The sequence below is a fragment of the Canis lupus genome, chromosome 22 (assembly GCF_048164855.1).
Source record: "Canis lupus baileyi chromosome 22, mCanLup2.hap1, whole genome shotgun sequence".
Classification (NCBI taxonomy): Eukaryota; Metazoa; Chordata; class Mammalia; order Carnivora; family Canidae; genus Canis; species Canis lupus.
In genome coordinates, this window is record NC_132859.1 from 48,418,644 (window position 1) to 48,438,121 (window position 19,478).

Genomic DNA, 19,478 nt, shown 5'->3' on the forward strand with positions numbered 1-19,478 from the left:
CGATTCTTCATCTCAAATAACTAGGGCAAATCATAAGTAATGAAAAACATGGTCCATTCATAATAAAGTATGGGGCTGACCACTGTAAGAAGACATTCAAACGCTGTCTCATGCATTTAGTCAAAGTGGATATTTTATTTCCCAAACCACCATTTGTCAAATAAACTGCAGAAACTATAAAGCTGAAGGATAAAACTTCAAATAAGAATTCATACTCCAAGCAAGTAAGAATCTTTCAATTTTTATTTCTAGGATACATTCATCTGGAACCTTTTTTGTTGCTTTACAATTTTCCCCCTAAGAGAAATGAATACAATAAAAATATAATCCAACTACCAGCAATGTTTGTAACCAGAAAAGAATCTAAAATCTCTGGTGTGATAATATAGGATTTTTTTTTAAAAAATATAAACTTCATACCAGAAATAAAGCCTGAATATTCTCTTTTTCTTTAAAAATATAATTTTTCCTTCTTAGCTCTTCCATGTAAATCTTTTAGTTCTACAGTCTATTTTTTAAACTAGTAATTGTAACACTATAGCAGTTTTTCCCTACTTTGTATCCTGTTCTGTAGTGTGACATTAACTAATAATTGCAGAAGTGTTTACAAAGAGAGATGCCACTAGGTTGTAGCAAGATTCTTCAAGATATACTGATCATTAAAAGAAAAAAAAATCCCCATTAGCAAACTGAAACCTACTTAACAAACTGCATTTTATTTATGAAATTAGAAAATGTGTATAAAGCACTTTTGCAAACTTTGTAAAGCTCTAACGGAAAACATTTTTAAAATCTGTTTTAACTACAAAGGCTGCTGACTGAGCTAGAATGTCAGGGACAGAAGGTTCTGTGAAGTCTTTTTGTTGTTGTTCTTAATTACTTACACTTGGGGAAGGAGAGATTATAAACTGCAAAGAAGCTAGGGGGATGGGTACAAGAATATCTCACAAAGATTGACTGGTTTGCAGTGATAGGTGACTGTTTTTCTTAACCGAGAGTAAAGACCAAAGGACATAGGAGTAGACCAATATTTTACACTAGACTGAGAAGTCAAGCCATTTGTCTCCAACTAGGAACCAGAAATAAGAGAAGTGAGGCTTTTCCCCACTTCTGACTAGCTCGATGCAGAGCTTCATTACCTACAGTCCATTTTAAAAACAGTATTCCAAACCCAAACATAAATGGTCTGGGAATGGTTTCTTTAGTTTAGGAAAATAATCAAAAAGCCATAGATAACAACATACCTGAACCAGAGTTGACAGCTTTCCTACCTCTAAATAAATAGCATTGTCCTTAACAACTTTTTAGGGTATTATGTGTGTTACAGAAGTCAAGCAAAGAGCAAATTCTGGTAACAAAAATAATCCCAGGGAGGGCTTCCTTGTTTGCTAGAATGCAAAACAGATGTTAAGAGAAACTTCTTTCCATGAGCTATCCTAGTGAAACTAGAAAGGCTATGAAGACAGCCCCAGCAATGATGGGCTTCAGAAATCTGGTCATCTGTACCCAGATGGGATAAAAATAAAGTATCCTCAATTATCTAAAGGATGAGTGAAGTGTCAAGAGGGACTGGGTCTGCGTTATTGCATTAAAAAAGCTTTGAGCGAGTCAGGCATGCTGGAAGAGGCTACCACTTGGGGCTTTGGAGCCTCCTTTCTAACAGTTTCGCAACAATCTTCTTCCATGGCTCTCTGGGAGCAGGCCTAGCTCAGCACAGGGAATGGGGCTAAGCACCTTATAACCTCTTTTGCCCCTCTGATGAGCTTACTCTTCTTACTGCCTTCTTTCCCCCAAGAGAATATTCAGGCCAATTTGTTTTTGTTTTTTCTGCATTAGTAAGAACAAACTAGCAATTTGGAATACCCTTAACTCTCATTGCGTATTTCATATTAGTATATGATACCTTGAATAATAATGTAGAACTTTAATGTCTTTTACATAAGAATCAAACAAGCCTATGCCATAGTTTGATGATTCTACATTAATAATATTTAGCTATGATATGTAAAAAACTACTTTTGCCAAGGTTTTAACTATTGGACTTTAAACCAATTTCAATATTCCATGGGAAAGGTCATTTATATTAGAGTAACATGCCATGTTTTCTACGTACAACAACAAAGTAAGTTTTTTTTTTAATGTACATATATTTTTTAACCAATACACTCCCTTTTACAGTCACACCTTCAGCCCAACATTTAAAATATAAACCCAAACTGTCAAGGAAAAAAGAACAGTGGACCAAATGACAGTATCATTTAAATGTAACAATAATGCAAGAAAAGGTGAGCATCAAGACTTAAAAAATAAACAGTCATTGGAAATCTGCTCATATGCCTGTGTTCAGACATGAACCTCAAACAAAACAGATCCCACTATTAGACAACTCATTCCTTTCTCATTTACTCACTCCATGATGCATGTCTCACTATTTTTACTGAGGTCTATACAGTGATTAATTATCCTAAAGAGCGGAGATTAATATTCAATATACAGCCTCGTCCAGAACTGGCATATGCTCCCAACAATTGTTTTTGTATGCTCCCTGAATTATAAAACAGTCTAATTTTTTAGGAGCATAAAAAAGAAAGGGCTTACATCTATTCATATACATTGTGCATTAAATGTTACTAAGTTAAGACAGTAAGGTGGAAAAAGGAATAGAAGGGTACAGTAAATTTTCTTTAAAACAATTCCATTACATTAGATAGTACTGTCAATGATACGTATTTATTTTAACCAGGTTATGAAAAAAAGGAAAGAATTATTTATCAGAATTTGTATCCATTTCTTGGAGAAACTAATGATAAAACTTTAAATATACATATTTATTTGTATATTTATTTGAAGAATCTTTGGTAGCAATTGTGTTTCTTCCACATTATAGGACTTTTCAAAATAAATGTCAAAATTTATTTACTAATCAGCATATGAAAGATAAATTATGGTACTATTCTTTTGGTTTTCCTATAAACCCATTAACTTGCACTAATCATGCACTTAAACACAGTTATCTGTTTAACTTATGTACATATAAAATGAGAGACTAATACCAGAAAGACAGTAATGAGAATCAATGACAAAACATAACAATGACAACTGTTCTTAAGTAATTTATTTTTAAATTATAAGATTTACAATGCTTTGATTATGCAAAATAGTATAATGGAAATTAAACCAAACTGATAAACCAAAAGAGAAAGAAAACTTACTTTTCTTGAATATCAGTACTTAAACCATCATTATAAGTATCTGATGTCCCAACCACGTCTTATGTAGACATAAGTATAATTCAAACGTTTCACTTGTGGGTTTAATTTCTCATTTTCAACTTTTATGAACAGAAATGTAATTTATTTCAAATTCTATTATACCTATTATAGTGTTTATACTGCAACAGCAGCATCTCTCAGTGTGCAATCAAATGTGGAACACAGTTTTTAGCTTTCAGCCACAGACAGAAATTATACACTGTGTTCGGTACAACAGAGTACATTATATTAACCAGAGCATAGAGTTTAGTACATTTATTGCAGGGTTGGTACTTCTTTCCATTTGAACTGAACCAGTTGAGCTTCTGAGATGACATATTACTGCTGTGGATAGTAAGACTGCTGTGGGGGCTGAGGGAAGGGGTATGAAGGCTGCTGGGGTCCTGGGTATGGAGCCTGTCCAGGGCTCTGGTGATACACTGGCGGATATGGCATATTATACTGGCCGTATGCGTAAGGATTATAGCCCATGGGCATGGGCATTTGGCAATACCTGATGGAAAGAAAACAAACAAAAAAATGGATTGGTAAATCAAATACTGGAAAATGAAACATAATAATTATTCTAAAACCAAGTTTTTTTTAAGAAAGTCATTTTCTCTTTTTCTCAGTCCAGCAGACAACAGTAGGAAGAAAAAACAACTATTTCAAGGTACTTATTAGAGAATAGTGTTCCTATCCTATTAATACTTGAGATGAAAGAATATTGAGTGTTTAATACTATCCCAAAAATAATAGTGTTGATGGAAATAAGACTATTCAACTGTTAACAAGGAATAAAAATGGGGATGCCTGGATGGCTCAGTGGTTGAGTGTCTTCCTTCAGCTCAGGACGTGATCCCAGGGTCCTGGAATCGAGTCCCTATTGGGCTCCCCTCCCTGCAGGGAGCTTGCTTCTCCCTCTGCCTATGTCTCTGCCCCTCTCTCATGAATAAGTAAATATCTTTCTTTAAAATTTCTTTAACAAGGAATAAAAATGAGAACCCTCTTTTTAATGTAGCAACTTAAAATTCCTAATTCACAAGATTCAATATTCACTCTTATGCACATAAATTCACTGTTAACAAAGTTTTAATATTAATATTTCAAAGAATGTACTTACAAAGCAAAGTTTGGAGCACATCTTAAGAGGTAGTCAAATGTCTGGATTTTTAAGATTAAAAAATTATCACAAAGAAAGCTTTTCTTTAAAGAAAGCACATGCCATAATTAGATATAGTCATGTTCAACAGTCTTTCAGAATGCCAATGTTTCAAGGTACAGGTACATAAACAAGGCCTTATCTGTCTTGCTATGCTAAGTCCAGAAAAGGTGCCAATCCACTTATCACCAAAATAAAGATGACCAAGGAAACATATACTGCATTCCATAAAGAAGAGATGTATTTAAGATAAGCCCAGCACATAACAATTAAAAACATAAACAAGAAATGGTCAAATTAGTGCCTATAACATTATTTTTATTTGTGTAAGCTGATAATGTAGCTTATTCATTCATGATACCTTCATTCAGAGAAGAGGTGACCCTGTTTTTAAAAGATTAACCGGTACTAGAAACATTAGTCAATTCATTCACATATGCAGTTTCAGCCTTACCCGGGATATCCTGGATAGGTAGGATATGGGGGTCCCTGGGCCTGTGGAGGGGGAGCTGCTGAGCCAGGAGCATGTGATGGAGCTGGTGGGGCTGTGCCCGTCCCCACTGGAGCCGGAGCAGTAGCAGGAGGAGTTCGATTTGCTGGAAGCACAGGAGGTGGAGGCCGGGCTGGGGGTTGGGGCTTAGCAGGCTATAAGAAAAAGTCAACACTGATGACAAAATGTTTCAGGTTTCTGTCAAATTACAATTACTATCAGTTAAAATAAATAAGAGCATATGAGAAACTCCAGAATCCAACCAAATATATTTTTAATTTCCATTTTTAAATGTTGACTTATTACTCTAGAATGGTACTCTATGTACCATAGCTGAGGAGTAATTCTCTAATTTGTGTATATTCCACAGCTACTGTTCTCTTCCTGATGCCTAATATTTAATCATTTACTGCTTATTACTGCTCCCATCAATGGTTAGACATTTGAGATGGGAGGAAGGAACAAATCAGGTACAGTTTATTACTATAATCTCCTCCTGGCCACAAAATTTTTTTTTTTTTTTTTTTTGGCCACAAAATTTTTATACAAACATTTCAAACACCCAAAAACTTAAAAGAATAGTATAATAAACAAGCATAGATTTACCAATTAAATACAGTAATTATTAACATTTGGCCATGTTTACTTTTATAGCTATGGCCATGTATTTATCAAACTACATATTTGCAGAACCATGTGAAAGTAAGCTGCAAACTTCATGACTAAAAACTGTAAAGCTAGGGATGCCTGGGTGGCTCAGCGGTTTGGCGTCTGCCTTTGGCTCAGAGACTGATCCCAGATTCCCAGGATCGAGTCCCACATCGGGCTCCCTGCACGGAGCCTGCTTCTCCTCCCTCTGCCTATGTCTCTGCCTCTCTCTGTCTCTCTCATGAATAAATAAATAAAATCTTAAAAAAAAAAAAAAAAACTGTAAAGTTCTAAAGACTGTACCATACAAGTCCTAATATTCTCTTACATAATCACAATACCATTTCTCCCTAAGGAAATGAACAATTATTTCCTAATGTCATCGAGTATCCAATCCATATTCAAGTTTCCCTACTTGTCACCAAAAAAAGCTCTGAAATGAGTTTTTATGAACCAAGATCCAATAGAGGTTCATGTAGTGTGATTATTACGAATCTTTGCTCTCTTTTAAACCAGAATGCCCCACACCTATTTTTTTCTTTCCATGACATTCACTTTTAGAAAAGACAAAGTCAAATGTCTCACTTGTTTTATCACTATATTTGCTATAAACGGAAAGGTGGTTCTAAAGATTTGACTAGATTCAAGTTAAACCTTTTCTGGCACGAATTCATGAATGATGCTGAGTTATATTACAAAACATCAGAAGGTTGGTCACCTGATGAAAACAGGTAACCACCGGATCTTTCCAATGTAAAGCCTCCTGTTTTATCTTACAGCGAGCAAGCAAACTTTAAAAACTGTGGTTGCGGGATCCCTGGGTGGCGCAGCGGTTTGGCGCCTGCCTTTGGCCCAGGGCACGATCCTGGAGACCCGGGATCGAATCCCACGTCGGGCTCCCGGTGCATGGAGCCTGCTTCTCCCTCTGCCTGTGTCTCTGCCTCTCTCTCTCTCTCTGTGTGACTATCATAAATAAATAAAAAAAAAAATAAAAAATAAAAAAAACTGTGGTTGCTATTTTTTATATTCCCCAAATGAATGAGACCATGTAATGTTTGTCCTTCTCCGATTGACTTATTTCACTCAGCATAATACCCTCCAGTTCCATCCACGTCGAAGCAAATGGTGGGTATAAAAAATAGTGAAAGGGAATAAAGGGGAAAGGTGAAAAAATGAGAGGGAAATATCAGAAAGACAGAACATGAAAGACTCCTAACTCTGGGAAACGAACTAGGGGAGGTGGAAGGGGAGGTGGGCGGGGGGTGGGGGTGACTGGGTGACGGGCACTGAGGGGGGCACTTGACGGGATGAGCACTGGGTGTTATTCTGTATGTTGGCAAATTGAACACCAATAAAAAATAAATTTATGAAGAAAAAAAAAAAAAAAAAACTGGTTGCTTACTAACCGGCATGGTTCTTGGCGCTGGTGTTGGAGGAGCTGGCGCATGTCCCCCTGCTGGAGAAGACTGGTATGCAGGTGTAGGAATTGAAGGAGCACTAGGTTCTCTGGCAATGCTTTGTTGCAAGTCCCTTATTAAAGACAAAATTGTTAGTGGCGATGCTTTGTTGCAAGTCCCTTATTAAAGACAAAAGTGTTAGGAATTAACAATTTTAAAAAACAACACATAAAATACCAGGTCTTTTAAAAACTTTTCTTCTCTTTACATATGAAACAGAAAATAGACTCAAAACAATGATGGTATTTTAAAATATACATTTCTGTTCTTGACTAGAACTAACTTAAATCTTTTTTCCTAGTATTCAATAAAATGAAGTTAGTTCTTTTTCTATTTCTGAAGGACTAGGAAAAAGGTAAACTTTTTCAGAGATCACAGTTATAGCTGGAGTAAGGAACACGTCAAACTGGGAAAGCATTTTAAAAGACTTCCTACTCTCTAGTAAGAAGTCATCCTCTAGATGGGAAACTCCTAACATAACTAACTAGCCTATCTAAAAGTTATCAGAAAACCGCAACTGCTCACAGTCAGCTAGCTATATATAGCATATTGGTGTTTATAGAAAACAAAACACAACAGGTGAGAAAGCTAACCTATTCAAACCATTATGCAAATTTCTTGATGAAAATTTTCTGAAGATATTAAAGAAACGCAGCACTGAGATATTTTATGTTAAAAGATAGATCATGGGGTGCCTGGGTGGCTCAGTTAAGCGTCTGCCTTCAGCTCGGTCATGATCCCAAGTCCTGGGATCAAGACCCACATCAGGCTCCCTGCTCAGCAGGTAATCGGTTTCTTCCTCTCCCTCTGCCCCTCCCCCTGCTCTTGAGAGCTCTCTCTCAAATAAATAAATAAAATCTTTAAAAAGAAGATACCTCATAATCTATAACTAAGGTAAATGCATGATAAGATTGTTGAAAGGACTATTAAAATTTAGTATTAAAATTTAGAAAAATATTTTAAAGTCCCCTCTAATAATACATTGGAATCCATCCCAAAATCTCACTAACCAAAACCCTAAAGTAAAATGCACTCTATGGGGATGCCTGGGTGGCTCAGCGGTTAAGTGTCTGCCTTGAGCTCAGGGCGTGCTTGTGGGTTCCTGGGATCGAGTCCCACATCAGGCTCCCTGCGAGGAGTCTGCTTCTCCTTCTGTCTGTGTCTCTGACTCTCTTTGTGTGTCTCTCGTGAATAAATAAAATATTTTTTTAAAAATACACCCTATGAAACACATGGTATTGATCAACTTCTACCTGCACTGATTCATGTAAACAGATAAGTAAATGTGGCAAGCCCTGTGTCTGCAACACCACCTGTTGCCGAAGTAACAATTAACTGCAACTCCCAGAGTCCCCCGGACCATGCTTTCACTCTCAAATTAGTCACTCTCTGTATAAAGAAAGCTAATACACATTTATCAAGAAACCAAAAATATTTCTTAACGTTTGAAGTTTATAATAAGTGCTTACAACATAAAGTTTTTAATCAATATTAAAATTCAAAAAGGTCACATGTTGAAATAATTTATGCATATATCTCATATACACTAAATATATTTAATCATATTGAAATTTTTTATAATTCATATAATTACAATTAGTTATTTAGGTATTTGAGTATATTAAAAATATATCTAACATATGTAATTATATCATAAAACCTTAACATAATATTTTTATCTTTGGTAAACTCCAGAGATGGTTGCAATAGACAACAAACTTACAGGACAAAAGAAAATTTCCTATATAACTCAAAGTTATTAAATCATAAGACTAGTATCATAAACAAAAATACATGAAATAAAATCCTACTAGTATTTCGATGCCAACAACCATCATTACTGACATTAGTTTTAAATCATTAGTGAAAAGAAGGTAAAGTTCAGAGTAAAATATTTATTCTTTTTGCATACTTACTATAAAGAAGACATATAAGTCATGAAGAAAATGAAAATTAAAACCACAATGAAATAACACTACACACCCACCAGAACAGCTAATGGCAAAAATATAGAGCAACCAACTCTCATACACTACTAGTAGAAATATAAATTAGTACAACCACTTTGGAAAACCAGTAGTTTCAACTGAAGTTCAATATGCATATATACCGTCTCACCTAGCAACCTCACTCTTACAGCACCAGGCCGTGAGGAAGAACCAGGCTTGGGGTGCTCAGGCCATGCCCCTCGTACTAGTTCCTCCTCAGATGATTCAAAGAGATCACCCTTGGTCAAGACTACACTGGGACGACCAGCTGCCCCCCCCCCCGTTTTGGCAAGCCAGATGGGCTAAGGGGCCGGGGACTAGGTTCCCCTGAACCAGGCCCATCCCGTACCTGGGCCAATCTATGTCTTACAGCAGCCAAAAAGCCCCAGCTGGTATCTCTGAGGCAGAGGAAGTAGCCTTGCAGCCATTACTGACACCCAAAGATGAAGTACAGCTCAAGACCGCCTACAGCAAATCAAATGGGCAGCCCAAGAGTATAGGCTCAGCTTCCCCTGGCCCAGGCCAGCAACCTCTCAGCAGCCCCACAAGGGGCGGAGTCAAGAGGTGTCAGGGGTGGGTGGTACCACCTATGAGATTTCTGTGTGAGCCTTGGGCACCTCCCTTCCCCCCACGCCTCTGCGCCTACACCAAAGGGCCCCAGGTGGCCACCTTCCTTTCCTCAAGGGGCTCCCTTCCCCTGCATGGACATTTTTTTAAACCACCGATTCCAAGAGGATGAGGAGCGTTTCATAAAATGCAGCGGGGTTGGGGAGTCAGAGAGTTGGGGCCCTGAGACTGGGGTAGCAACCTTTTAAGACCTTCCCCCTCCTCAACCTCTGGACCAGACTCAGTGGACATTTGTGCAATTGCTCGCCCTGGAGGGAACCAGATCATTTTTAAACCAGAAATAATTTTTTTTATTATTGTTATGGATTCTATTTTTTTCCTCTCTGCGTTACCAGGTGTGTGTGTACATATATATATATTATAAATATCAAAGAAATTCTATATCTATCCTGGGATGGGAAAATGAGGGAGGGATATGTAGAAGCAGGGGTATCTTACTCTTCCCATTCCGCAGACCAGCAGGAAAGCAGCAGGGACATCCATCAAAGTCTTCTTTTTCCCAGTGGTTCCCTCTCTTTTGTCCCAGTTAACAACTGAGGAAAGTGTACCCCCTGGTGTGGGTGCGTAGTGATCAGGAAAGAAAGCTCCAGAGAGGCGAGTCTGGGGTCTTGGTCAGAGGAGGGAAGGACTTGGAAAGGAGAGTTAGTTTTCTAGGTTCAATGGCACTTAGCTTCCCCAGGAAAGGGGTCACAGCCCCATGACTTCGGTGGTGGTGGGGAGATTCATAACACTCTGAAAATGACTTTTAACCAAGAAAAATACACTAGTGAGGGATTAATGCACCAATGAGGTATTCATGGTAAAAAAAGAAATTGAAAATAAGTTACCAAGATGTGCAAGACAAAAAAGAAAAAAAGGAGAGAAAGATTGAGTTAATGTTTAAACATTACCTGTGAGGAGTGTGACCAAAGATCTCATACTGAGGATGTGTTCAAAGATTTTATGATGACCAAAAATGTGAGAATTAGGAAACTTTGGTCCTTTTGAAGGCTTGTAAAATGTACTTGTTAGTCTCCTGCTTTAGCTACATTTTACCCCCATTCTGCAAACCTCTTGAAAGTTCCAGAATAATAATTTTCTAGAGGGAAGTGGCTGGTGTGTAAACGGCAAGTTGGGTTTGCTGTAATGGCATATGAACCATCCCTCTGGTGTCTTGTCTTACTGTAAAGAGACATTTATTGCTTCCTTTCTCGTAACCACGTCTTCTCTCCTTGATCTTTTCTCATGATACGTGTACATTCTTTTATTCATTGAGCTACCAAATAAAAGTTGAATTATGAAAAAAAAAAAATCTCACCTAACAGCACCACATGTATCTGCTCAGGATCTAGAACTAGTCCATGTGGCTATTAAACACATGAAATATGGCCAGTGTGAACTGAGACATACTGTAAGGGGAAATTACACACCAAATTTCCAAGACTTAGTCTGAAAAAAGGTAAAATATCTCATATATAATTTTTATAATTATATGCTTAAATTATAATATTTTGGGTATTACCAGCCTAAACAAAATATATTTTTGAAATTAACTTTACCTATTTGGCTTTTAAAATGTGGCTACTGGAAATTTTAAATGGCGTATGTTGCTGCATAGTACTTTCACTACACAGATGAAGCTTTATTTATTTCATCAGCCCTGGACATTTGGTTTGTTTCTCTTCTTTTACCAGCAAAACTGAAGATTAATGTTTTAGAACATTCATGCTCACACTAGTCATAATATAGTGGCCAAAACTACGTACTACTCCAATAACAACAGTAGAATATATATGTAGCTCATGGCATATTCACACAATGAAATATGCCCAAATATGAAAATTAAAGATAAAAAAAAGAGAACTAAAGATATACAACTACACACAACTGTATGGATGAGTCTCACGAACACAATGCTGACTGTAGACTAGTTACAAAAGAGTACATGTGATTCCACTAATATACAGTGCAGAATAGGAGAAACTCATCTACATTCTCAGAGTAAGAACAATGGTTGCCCTGGGGAAAGTAGGTAATGACTGCATGGATGATGCTCCTGTGGTGCTGAGAATGTTCTGTGAATTGATCATTGCTGTATTCAGTTTGTGAAAGTTCAGTAAGATGTACGCTTATGTATACTTTTGTTGTGTTTTTAATACTCAATAAACATGCTTTAAGGAACTTAGGCCCTCAGTATTAAGAGTGATTTTAACAAAATAAACCCTCAGATTTTTAAAAGCTAATGTTATGTCTATTCAGCCTACTTTCCCATCCTTCATTTACCTTTTCATCACCAAGCTAAAACCACTTGACAAGTAGATGACTATCTCAGAACTGATTTTGTTCATAGTATAAATATAGAAATACACATGCAAATAGTAACAACCTAATTTTCAAGCTAGAGATATGAATTATGAAATATTTGAAAATGAAAATATCCCCAAATTTCTTCCTAAGCCATGAACTCCTATTACACTACACAATTCTAAAAACAGGTATGTTAGCCTATAATACACTGAAGATTTAAGTGGAGAAACTAACAGTACATACAACTAGAAAGTATATTATCATGGACAACAAAATGATTCCAACGAGGGGTTGGCAAAACTTTTTGTGTAGAGAGCCAGACAGCAAGTATTTTCGGCTTCACAGAATATAAGGACTCTGTCACACACACAAGAATGCTGCTGTTAGTGCAAAGCTAGCCATAGAAAATACGTAAAACATGAAGAACATGGATGTGTTCCGGTAAAACTTTACAAAAATAAGCAGAGGGCTTGACTTGACCTGGACAGTGTAGTTTGCCAACCTCTAATCTAAACTAAGAAATCTTTTTTGGCTCTCACTTGGTCCTGAGCTACAGAATTTAACGGTCCTATACAGTCATCTCAATGGCAGCTGCTTATCTGGATGAAGGAAAGGAAAGGGGGCAAAAGGTCTTGCTCCAAGCCCCTCACCCTGCTTGCATCTGAGCCAGATCCATCTTTGTTTTACAAACCAGACTTCTCTTTAAGATGAAGCTTGAGCAAAAGGTCCTATAGCTTTTTTTTTTTTTTTTTTTAAGATGGGCAGCAGGGAATGTATCTGAAAATTCGACTGTAGAGTCAGAAAAATAAAAATCAGACTTGGATGAGGCTATAAAAACAGATGAAGTCCCATTAATTCTTTAATTTCACATAACTTTCTGAAAAGGTAATGTGTTCACTTGCTTCAAAAACTAAAAAGTGAGTGAAAGACTCTTATCTGCAAGTTCCCACTCCACCACTCACACCCCCAGATCCACACTATTCTTCCTTATGAAACTGACCAGAGCTTCCTGACATAAAAATAAGCCAATTCAAATGTATATTTTAGTTTCTCCCTTTTTACACAAAAAAAGCATACTTTATACTGTTCTGTACCTTTCTTCTTTACCATAACTATAACAAGAGTAATCATAACAAGACTAAATTTGGAGGGGTTTTTTTAAACCTCAGAAATCATTTAAAAAGCACTTTGAGGGGATCCCTGGGTGGCGCAGCGGTTTGGCACCTGCCTTTGGCCCAGGGCGCGATCCTGGAGACCCGGGATCGAATCCCACGTCGGGCTCCCGGTGCATGGAGCCTGCTTCTCCCTCTGCCTATGTCTCTGCCTCTCTCTCTCTCTCTCTCTCTGTGTGTGTGACTATCATAAATAAATAAAAAAAATTAAATAAAAATAAAAATAAAAATAAAAAATGAAAAGCACTTTATTTGCTTTTTAAAGGTTTAGTAGAAAAACTGTAAAAACAACACTGCTCTTTCTTAGGAGGTGGAGAGAGGTAGCTCTTTGATAATTTCTCCAACAACTTCTATGAAGAACAGTTTAAATGTGAACAGAGGTGAATAACGGTTGGGTTAGCTGCGGGGCTCAAGAAAGACTTGTGAATAGAAGAGTCTTGAGTTCTTCCCTTTCATGACTAATGAGCATATGGTTCTGTATACACGTGCAGGACAGTCTGACTGGATATAAAATCCTTGGCTCTTACTTGCTTCCCTTGAGCTCCAATAGCGATCACTCCTCTCTCCTCTAGCATGCAGTGCTATGAACCTAAACTTTTCACCTTTTCATAAATGGACTTCATCTTTTTGCCCAATTGCCTAAAAGGATTCTGCCATTATCTTTTAAGGCTAATAATACGCCTTCGTGTTGACAGTTCTTATTCATTTTTCCTGACCATAAAATATATCTTTTCAACAAGCCTTTGCTTATTTTAGGAAAATATTCTTGAGTAATACTGTTAAATATTTCTTCTGTTCATGGTTTTGGTTTCTCTTCTTTCAGGGGAATTCAATTTTGCATATATTTGAATCTTCCTTGTCCATCATCTCGCTAATCTTTTTTAAAATTTTTTTTTTTTTGCTTTGGCTTTATTTTCTTTGATTTCCTCTTTTCTAATCTTTGTGTTCCTGTATCTTCTTCACTGTCTATTCTCCTTTTTGCTCCTTCCCATTTCATCTTGTATTAGTGATGGTTTTGTTCTTCTCTCTTCTACTTGTTTCCTGAAACCTGACACTTCACATTTTATCATGTCCTATCTCCTCACCATCTTTTTGGCTCTGGCATTTCTGTGTATCATATTCCTGAGGGTGGTTGCTTCCTAACCCTTTTTATTTTAATTCATGATGAAATATCCATTCAGAATTTTCATCTGTTCTGTGATGTTATTCTGGTGAATATTCTCCATTCTATTAGGTTTTATTAAAATTTGGTTCATTTTTTTCACCATTTTTAAGAATACTGTATCTCTGTACCAATGCTGTGTCAACTCTACTGGTCACTCAGCATGGAATGAGCCCTATCTGGTCCAGCTTTCTCAGCAGGCTCCTTCAGAAGGGCAATAAGCTGATGTTTTCTAAGCTATTCACCGTGTCTACTCAATATTCCGTACCTTCAGTTTTATATGTAAGGAACCTATTTTCTATTTCAAAGTAAACTACTTATGTTTATTGCTATTTCTGAGATCTGATATCCTGAACTGACATGTTATCATTTCTGTAACATCAGTGTGCTTCCGACACCTAAAGTTTCTACTCCTTTTTGTTTATTCTCAGATCATGCAGCTTGCTTATTGCTTTGGAAATGTCCAGGAGGAAAGGAAGGAAATTCCTACCTCATACTGCTAAGTTCATCACCCAAAGTCTCCACGAACAACTTTTCAAAAGAAAAGTACTCTACAATTTGATACACAAAATAAACTTACTTTAAGAGTTCATCTCTTTCTGTCTTCCGTGCAAACACTATATCACTGCATTTGTTCTGGAATCTGACCAAGATTTCAGTCAGCTCATTGTAAAACTGTAAGCAAAGAAGAAATACAAGTAATAAACCAGAACAATTTTTTAATCTAAAGAGGAACACAATCTAAAGCTCATTTGTTAATCACGACTAAAGCTAAGGAACTAAAATCCTCTTTAGGAGACAGTCATACTATGGAGGTTCAACTTTATATTAAATATGATCTAATATTCCTAAAAAAATAAAAATAAATCATTTTTAGAGAACACTTGTCATCAAAAATTAAGTGGAACAAATTGTAAGTTTCATGATCATGAGTATGCTCTCAATCGCTAAAGAAAAGTCAATTACTTAATAAGGACATGAAATCTATTAAGTGAAAGGATTAGATTTGCACGTTCACTTCAGAAATACAAGCATCACTTCAGAAACCCTCAGAAGTACTTCCAAAGGCTCTCTGAAGAGTTTTCTCAGCTTATCTATTTCAACAAAGCGTTTTAAATCAAATTAAAATGGTGTCTTAGGGATGCCTGGGTGGCTCAGTGGTTGGGCTTCTGCCTTTGGCTCAGGGCATGGTCCCAGGGTCCCAGGATCGAGTCCCACACTGGGCTCCCTGCATGGAGCGTGCTTCTCCCTCTGCCTGTGTTTCTGCCTCTCTCTCTGTCTCTCATGAGTAAATAAATAAAATCTCAATAAAATAATAAATTAATAAAATAAAATAAGTGTCTTATTCTTCTATTTCCAAGGCTTTGTAGTATTTCTACCCGCTCTTCAGAGCTTTTACGTTATATCTACTGTATTTGTATCAAGATGACTTTATTCAATAATCATTATAGAGTTGAAACACAAGGTATCATGTATCTGAAAAACTTAAAAATCACTTGTTCCCTCAAAAGCAAAGTCAATGGTAAAAACAAATATAACCATTCCCCCAAGCTATTAAGGAAAGGCAAAAAATAATTAACAATTTAGTAAGCACCCTGAGACTCGGGCAGATCACAAGTCTACCATTATCCATTAGCACCATCAGCACAGAGTATAAAGGCTATATACCCTCTCCTCTCTTCCCCATCACAGATCAGCTTTGACTACTCCCGTTCCCTCATAATCCACTCAAATAACTCAATTTCTATGGTGCCTGGGTGGTTCAGTCGATTAAGCATCTGACTCTTGATTTCAGCTCAGGTCATGATGTCAGGGCTGTCAGATGCCCCATGTTGGGCTCTATGCTCAGCACAGAGTCTGCTTGTCCTTCTTCCTGCCCCTCCCATAAGCCCCTCCCCACTGCTTCACTTGAGCAAGCTCTCTTCCCTCTCAAATAAATAAAATCTTTTTAAAAAATTTTTTTATTAGTCAACTTTCTTTCTTTTCTTTCCCCCCAAAAAGTGTCACTAGCTTCTGACATCTCTATACGAGTTTTCTTTACCTGAAATTCCTATACCCTCTTTCTGCCTGGTAAAATATACAATTCATTCTTCAAACAGCCCCATGAAATATCACCACCTTCATAGGCTTTCTCTCACTTATAACAAGCCTCTCAGAAGCAAAAGTCATTAAAACTAGAAAGTTCAAGAATAATGTCCAACTAGAAACATTAACTTCTCAAACCGTATTTTCCCAGCTGTACTGCTTAACTATTTTTTTTTTGTACTTCATACCTTTGTGCCCTCCTTCAAATTAGCTACAAGTTCAACAAAGTTGTCATATGCGGTAGCTAAATTCTTCAAAACTTCTTCTCTTAAGTTAGCTTCATTATTAGATTGCTTCATTTTTGAAAATTCTTGGTGTGAGACCTTGTTAAAAGAAAGATCTTTGTATTTACATTTATTTACCAAATTAATAGAGTTCACAATATTTTTGATACTTTTCTAACTATATACAAAAATCATATATGGTTACATGCTGAAATTAGTTGAAATTTACAGAATATAATATTCTTTAGTGGTAACACAGTACTTTAAACCTTTTCTGAAAGTAAAAATACCACAAATTCAGCAGGTAACAAAACATAACCAATAATGATTAGATTTCTATTAATATGTAGCACTTACAAAAAACAAACTCCTAAACAGGTATTTAGTCCAGGTTTATCCTTCCTGTGATTTAAACATAAATCTTACTAAAGCATATAAATTTTACCTGAACATTTTTAAGAAGTTCTTCCTGTTTCTTTAGAGATTCTTGGACTTTAGTTGTAAGACCTCCATAGATTCGATCCAGTTCAGTGACAGAAAGAGCTTCCTCATTTATGACACCATCTTGAGCCAAAGCAGTCAAAAATTTGCTTGTCATGTCAAAATTCACTGATTTCAGGTCATTCTCCAGCCCTTCTCTTTCCTTCTTTACTTCATCGAGATTTGTCAATAAGGATTTTAAGACATTTACAACCTAAACAGTTAAAATAAAATACAAAAATCCCTTCATTCAATTGCCCAAAAAAACCCAGAAGCCAATTTCCAGAAGCGAATTATATACAAAGGTTCACTTAGGGTCAGATGATTTCTCAGAGAGCCAAGCATCAATTGTACATCAGGTTTACTTAGATACAGTCATTATACCTTTAGTGAACTCAGCTTGGAACAGCAGGCAGCAATTATGATAACAGTAGCAAGCACAATGATTTACTATGTGCCAGGGACTATCCTAAACACTTCACAAATATAATTTAATATAATCCTTCCAATATCCCAGCAGGTATGTATTTATTACTTCTACTCCACAGATGCAGAAACTGGGTCTCAGAAAAGTTAAGTTATGCCTAAGGTTACACCGCTACTAAAGGAGCAGAAGCAAAATCTGAGATCTAAGTCAGCCTAACTCCAAAAATCAATCTCTTAACCACTCTATACTATATACCATGTCCCTGTCATGGCTTCAAGGTAGAAGAACATATATTTTTGTGAACTAAGGAGATACCTTATTTTTCCCAACTAAAGAGACACATGGAGAGACTGAAGGAGAGAGATACAGAGACAGACATGTGGATAGAAACAGAGATGCAGTTATATATGGAGCGAGCATCTTAGAGAAAGAAAAAGAGCCAGAGATACAGATAAAAAGCTATAAGGTATGTGTTTATTTTATACACTGGGAGAGGAAGAGAGAAAAGAGCTCTTGTACATCTCTTCATCTCTTCTTGTACATCTCTTGTACAAAACTCATTAAGAGTTTTGCATCTGATTCAGCCCAGGCAGTCTCTAACACCCACATGATTCATAAACAACCCTGTAGAGTAACAGTGTTACAGTGCCCAAGTGCCCTCCAATGCCACTCACAAGCTGCCCCCTTTCACACTCACGTCTCTGCACTTTTGCTAGGACCACCAGGGAGAACAGCAACTCCAATCTCTGTACTGTGCTTTCCCCTGATGATGCTCGAGAAGGTAAGCTGATGGGAAACACAAAGGAAGAAGGGGACACCCATGAACTCCATCTACATCTATCTTCTTACTGTGGCATTTCCAAATCCAATGGATATCCCCATCCACTGCCTGTTTTTAAGCATTTCTGTCCTTTGGAAAGTCTTCCTTTGAGAAAACTAAAGACCTGAGGAAAAATCTAAAATTTCTTCCAAATTTTGGCCTGTTTACCACCCATATCTGCTAAGTGTCCTATCTTAAATTTACCACCTTTTAACATCCAGTGTAGTGGAAAGAACTGTGACTCCTACAGGTCCAGAAGCCTCAAGCCCCAGACCCTCTCAACAGAAGGAAGAAGAGAAAAAAATCACACCTAGATGGAGATGGCAAGTCTGCTTCAGGGATCTAGTGGAATCTGATGTTCAACAATGTACATCAAAATCTTGTTTCCAAATGACTTCCAAGATAGATCATTAAATGAAAATAAAAGGTGCAAAAGCTACATATAGCATATTGCATTCTGAGTAAGAGAGAAAGGAAATCAGAAACAGACATGCACACATAATATATTATGTATATATGTAGGCATATGTATTTTTTACAAAAGGAAAAACACTAAAGACAAAACCAGAAACTAATAAATAAGGTTGCTTATAGAGAGTGGATGGGAACAAGATGGAAAGAACAGAGATGAGATTTCTCTGCATGCACCTTTTGAATCATGAATTTTTACACATTCAAAACACAAAATTAGGAGGGAGGGGCAAGATGGCGGAAGAGTAGGGTCCCCAAATCACCCGTCCCCAACAAATTACCTAGATAACCTTCAAATCATCCTGAAAATCTACGAATTCGGACTGACATTTAAAGAGAGACCAGCTGGAATGCTACAGTGAGAAGAGTTCAGCTTCTATCAAGGTAGGAAGACGGGGAAAAAGAAATAAAGAAACAAAAGGCCTCCAAGGAGGAGGGGCCCCCGCGAGGAGCCGGGCTAAGGCCGGGGGGCTAAGGCTGGGGCGAATGTCCCCAGGACAGGAGAGCTCCATCCCAGAGAAGCAGGAGCTTCACCAATCTTCCCGGGCGGAAAGACGCCCGCAGGGAGTTAGAGCAGGACCCCAGGAGGGCGGGGGGGTGCCCTCGGGCTCCCTGGGACACTAACAGACACCTGCGCCCTGGGAGAGTGTGCCGAGCTCCCTAAGGGCTGCAGCGCGCACGGCGGGACCCGGAGCAGCTCGGAGGGGCTCGGGCGGCGGCTCCGCGGA

The 19,478-nt window shown here is 37.4% G+C and overlaps 1 protein-coding gene across 2 annotated transcripts in view; it reads right to left on the reverse strand.

Annotated features, from left to right (window-relative positions):
- Positions 1-225: 225 nt before the first annotated feature.
- Positions 226-19,478, reverse strand: part of PDCD6IP (programmed cell death 6 interacting protein) — a 91,470-nt gene continuing 72,217 nt past the window's right edge. For both annotated transcript variants that reach the window (XM_072793484.1, XM_072793483.1), the window contains exons 13-18: positions 16,998-17,246; positions 16,517-16,651; positions 14,824-14,918; positions 6,958-7,081; positions 4,868-5,058; positions 226-3,765 (exon numbers count right to left, since the gene is read on the reverse strand). In XM_072793484.1, the coding sequence (XP_072649585.1) occupies positions 3,591-3,765; positions 4,868-5,058; positions 6,958-7,081; positions 14,824-14,918; positions 16,517-16,651; positions 16,998-17,246 (969 nt within the window). In that variant the 3' untranslated portion in view covers positions 226-3,590. The remainder of the gene's footprint in view (positions 3,766-4,867; positions 5,059-6,957; positions 7,082-14,823; positions 14,919-16,516; positions 16,652-16,997; positions 17,247-19,478) is intronic.